At 51.3% G+C, this 5,141-nt stretch overlaps 1 protein-coding gene across 1 annotated transcript; it reads left to right on the forward strand.

The window, feature by feature from the left end:
- Window positions 1-3,851: 3,851 nt before the first annotated feature.
- Window positions 3,852-5,141, forward strand: LTR84_011328 (uncharacterized protein; the record flags this gene model as incomplete). Its single annotated transcript, XM_064854861.1, has 4 exons — window positions 3,852-4,008; window positions 4,495-4,605; window positions 4,664-4,791; window positions 4,881-5,141. The coding sequence occupies 4 exons, from the start codon at window positions 3,852-3,854 to the stop codon at window positions 5,139-5,141; spliced, it is 657 nt and encodes a 218-aa protein (XP_064700047.1).

Consider the following 5,141-nt stretch of genomic DNA (forward strand, 5'->3'; position numbering starts at 1 on the left):
GAGCCCGAGAAAGAAGGCGACAATCTGTGTCACCGAACACAAGACAAGACAAGACAATACAGCACAGTACAGGTTTCACGAGGGAACGTGCATGTGCGAGATGTGGTAGAGACAAAGACCGAGACAGAAGATGCCGGTCAGCATGAAGGATGACTGCCCTGGATGGCACCGCACCGTATTGCACGGCATCTGTGACGGAGCTGAGCGGCTTTAGTGATTGATTGTTTTTCTCTCTCGCGTTCTTTCATGTTTTTCGTGGCAGATGATACCCCCCATGATTGATTGCTATTTGAGCGGAATGCAGAATGATATGAACATGACGTACGAATGAAAGCAATAATAGCAAACCCATCTAATCCAAGCTCAATATCGTGACATGGTGATAAGCAACAGAAGGGTGACATGGAATAATACCATTCGAGATGACCCAGGGAAAATCAGAACCACTGGCTATCTACCAGCGTCATGGATCTAACTTGGGATTGGCTCGCGACCTTGACTCCTCGCTCTCGTGTGCATTTCCAGATCACAACGGGGAAAATCATCCGGCAGAGGAAAGGAAAGGAAGGGAATGACTTTTGACATGACGTACGACGAAATGAACCGAAAACATGCCCACGCAAGGGCCATGCCACGCACCAAAAGCAAAAAGCAACGAGCACTTGTTAGTTAGCTGCTTGATTAACTATGTCAAGTATGTCAACGTGCGTGAGTGACTTCTCGTAAGGAACTTAGTCCCACCACACAAAAGAATGAAGGATAGACTTTGCGATCCGGATCGCCTGGGTAGGTTTGTGTAGGTTAGATGGCTGATTGCGAAGGGGGGAACTGATGATGCGCTGTGAGGTGAGATGGGGAGTTATTTAGTTAGTCTGCTGCGTGGCTGCCCAATGTGAGGCGCGGGCTTTTTGCATGCCATGCCAGTATCATCGCCAGTGCAGTGGCTTGGGGATGCAGCCACACTTGGCCTTGTTGTGGTCCGTCATGGGTAAATGACACTTCACACTTCACACTTTCGAGCTTGTTCTAACTGGGGTGATACCTCCTACGAGTACCTATGGCCTGTGGCCTGTGGCCTGGGTTGGGCTACTTGATATTCGGGATACTATGTATGTATGGCCGGGCCTTCCTTGGGGTCGTCATGACGCGTGCAGCACCGTGTTTGTTGCCTGTCTTGTGAGTAAAGATGGGAAGGGGAAAAGGAGGAGGAGGTATCACCCATGCTCATAGACGGAAATGCAGAACGGAAGGAGATGCAGGACTTCCATCACTCAGGCTGTATTATTGCATGGGGGGAGGAAGGTCCTTTGCACGGTTCCTCAACATATTCACGGTTGTGATACAATGTCTAGTACTTACGCTGTAGTTACGTGTCCGACTCACTCGGATTAATGATGAGATCCAAAGGAGGGTCAAGCAAGCCGGAGAAAATAAAGATGAGTGCACTGAAGGTAAGAAGGTGGGGAACCCTGAGCTGGCCGTGCAGTACATTGTTGTGTAGATGAGTGAGTGAGGCTTTGATGACCCAAAAACAGGCCCGGAAGAATGAAAAAATACTGTCACCTGGAGCAGAGCAAAGCTCATGTTTCATGTTCATAGTTCTTGCTGACCCTTGTATCCCTGGCCGAGAGCCTGAGCAAGCTGTGGTTTGGTTAGGGCTGCAGAGAGTGACAGTTGGCACCTGCCTTCTAATGCAGTGTGTGCTTTCACTTTGTTTTCCGGTGGCCGCCACAAAAAGGAACATTCACTTGCCCTCCCAGAGAATGTTGTTGACTGTGGTGGTTTGTGAACTTGTGACAGCAGGAGAATGCGACGGCGGTGTGATTGGTGATCTCCGAGGCTGATGCCTGTCCCCCGGTGCGTCATGGTTCCTTCAGGTGATGATTTTATCTCTGTGCTGGGTGGTGATTGTGTCACGATACCGGAAATCAGAAATGAAGGTGCAGCGTTCAAGGGTCAGCGAGTGCCGACTACCTAGTGTGATGGATTGATCATGCCGGTTCATGTCCTTTCATTGCGAGCTCGATCATCATGAAAATGAATATTCCTGCGTCTGTCTTGATGTATTTCTTTACGCCAGACCAGAAAGACCAGAACCAAGGTTTGAACCCTCACTAGTAGATGGGAAACCACGGCTCAATACGATGGGCGTGGGAGCGGTGTGGTGTTTTCCTTTCACCGCCGACCTTTTCTATTACTTGACGGTGTACTCAGTATCTAGGACCAAGACTACGATTGCTTAGGTGTAGATGTTCAACAAGTATTCCTTCTTTGGGGCCGGATGCCTCTGGAGACTAGTCCTTCACCTTAGGGCAACACGAGAAATTACCAAGTTGATGGTTCTCGGAAGCTAACTTGGAAGGTTCACGGTAAAGCAGACTGCAGGATAGAGTTTGAAGTTCTCACTGCCAGTGGTGCAAAGAAGAAGCGGTGGAAGAATTATGCTAGATATGTTGAGACGGAAACAGAGAAGAGGTTCGTTTGCTGATGGGGGCTACTGACCTACCTGCGTGTCTACAAAAGTTGTTGATCGATTGATGCGCTGTTGATTGACCAAGGGTCTCTTTATGTGATTGTGTGGATTACCAAGGGGATGGATTGTGATGAGGCTGATATTTGGGCCACTGCATTGCCATGTCTGAAATGTACGTACATCCAACGAGTACGAACCTTGGAAGTCTGATGAGATCTCGGTGAGGACAGAGTTTGATCGGTAGTAGAGCACACCACCACTAATCACGCTAAAACAAGACTAAATCACTAGCTTCATACTAGCATCGTCCTAGTGTCTGTCTAATAATTCTTCCGACCCCGGGTCACACCTTTCCTTCCACTGCAATCACCCCTCCCACAAATCCCAGCCTCCCACTCGGAATCACCAAATCCCACCCTGTCAATTGTTGCATCAAATCGGCTTCGACCAACAGCTCGTTGTTTGCTCCACCTCCACCTGCTCTTCGTCACTTGCTCTCTTCTCTCCTCCAACTTGCATCTCAGGCTTGACTTGCATACACCAACCATCCTGCACCAAAACAAACACACACCTTAACGGCTACGGTGACTTGGTACTTACCCGTAGTTCTCCTCCTCCCTCTCAGGCTCTTCGTACTGGTTCCGGTCTCATTTGTCCTGTGTTCGACCTTTTTTAGTCTCCAACCTTACAGGATCTACTCCGGACCCAGGTAGTCATCTCCATCCGGCTGCCTTTGCCAAAACGCCCCTCGACTGACTTAACAAGCAACACTACTTGGTAGTTACATATCGCATCCTCCACCCAATCATCAATGTAAGTTTTCTGGTCCTTGTCTATACTATTCTTATCCGATCAGCGACCACTCCGCTGTCCCGCTTGGAAACCCACTGGCTGCGCAGGTCAACTCCGTAGCTAACCTACTCGTGCCATTCCACCAGTCCAGCTTCAGCTCAGCGCTCAACGACCACTTCATCTGCAGCTGTCCGTCCCGACCCTCACCCACTGTCCTGCACGTCGCGCATCGTCCCAAACTCACCGAATTGTTGCTGAGAACGCTTGCGCACCCCCAATTTCGTCATCCAACACCCTTCGCTCCCATCCTCGTGGTAGACCGCCTCACCCATCGTCCTTGCCGATTCGATCCTCGCATCCCCCGGGAATCGTTTTGGGCACAAACGCTGCCAGACCAAAACCCAACCCATCGTCTGACCAGAACCACTCCAGACGAGACCGCTCCCTCCGCCGGTAGGAGTGACGCAGCCCGTCAGTCTTAGGCACCACGCAGTTAGCCTTCGCCCTGCCCGCCCCTGCGTGTGACCACGTCACTACCGACCAAGCAACTTTGCGCCTCGCCCTGCGGCTATCCTCGAACTACATCATGTCGACCTCCCCACCCAAAGAGCCTGATGTCGAACAAAGTGCACAGTCTGGAGAAGAGCAGGACCACATGGACCGCGAACCAGAAGGAGCACAAGGCACCGGCTTGGGTGAATTCGAAGTCAAAGAGCAAGATAGATGGCTCCCCATAGCAAATGGTTGGTTCTACTCCCCTTCAATTCCCCCTCAACTCAATTTCCCTCGAGAATGAATGGCCCTTTTGTCTCTCCTTTGCCATGTCCCACCACACAGATTCGACCACTGCGACCTCTGGAATTTGATTTGTTCGACCCTTGCGTTACCATCATGCCTCTTCGCGACACGCCAGGAACGCTGCTTGCCCTCTGTGCGAATCCGAACGTGCGACGCTGCACCTGTTCTAAAGAGGCCACTCTCTCATTCGTCATCGCCTCTCTTCTCCTCAAGCCATGATTTGCATCGCATCTCGCCAACTCCCTGACTGGCGCCATCTCTGCTCCACTTGGCAGGCTTCACCTCGCCTCCAACTCTCAATTTCAACATCATGTCATCAGATCGTCAACCCAAGTCAACGTCGTCCAAGCACCATGAAAGCCGCTCCTCATTGTCGTCGTCGTCGTCCCCCTTTGCCATGTCGGATGCTAACATACGTAACTTTGCACCAGTCGCCCGAATCATGAAGACAGCCTTGCCCGAAAACGCCAAGATCGCCAAGGAGGCCAAAGAGTGCATGCAAGAATGTGTGAGCGAGTTTATCTCATTCATCACGAGCGAAGGTAAGTGCATGAACCGACGTTGTTCGTGGATCGACGACTGTTGACTAACGTTGCACAGCATCCGAAAAGTGTCAACAGGAGAAACGCAAGACGGTCAACGGGGAGGATATTCTTTTTGCCATGACCTCGCTTGGGTTCGAGAATTACGCCGAGGCGCTCAAGATCTATCTATCCAAATATCGAGAAGTGAGTTTTGATTTCCTTGCTTCCTTCCGTCTCCTAGGTCAACTTGCCGAGAGACCATCAATCTGAACAATTGAACTGATTGGGATGAGACCCAATCCACAAGAAGCGAGAATCAGAACAGACCTACCAGCAGCGGCTATGGCGGTCCAGTCGGCGGGGGCGGCGGTGTCCAGGGCAATCCCTCGGCCGGCGGTGCCTCAGGTTACGGCGCAGGGCAACCCGATGCTGCCAACGACCTATTGAGCCAGAATCATGGATTGAATCCGAACGACCACGACGCGACCAACGCGTATGGTTATCCCGGCGCCGTGCCCACCGGCCACAACGGCATCTCGAGCGACAACTTCTAA

This window comes from Exophiala bonariae (genome assembly GCF_035927105.1).
Source record: "Exophiala bonariae strain CCFEE 5792 chromosome Unknown scaffold_53, whole genome shotgun sequence".
Taxonomy (NCBI): Eukaryota; Fungi; Ascomycota; class Eurotiomycetes; order Chaetothyriales; family Herpotrichiellaceae; genus Exophiala; species Exophiala bonariae.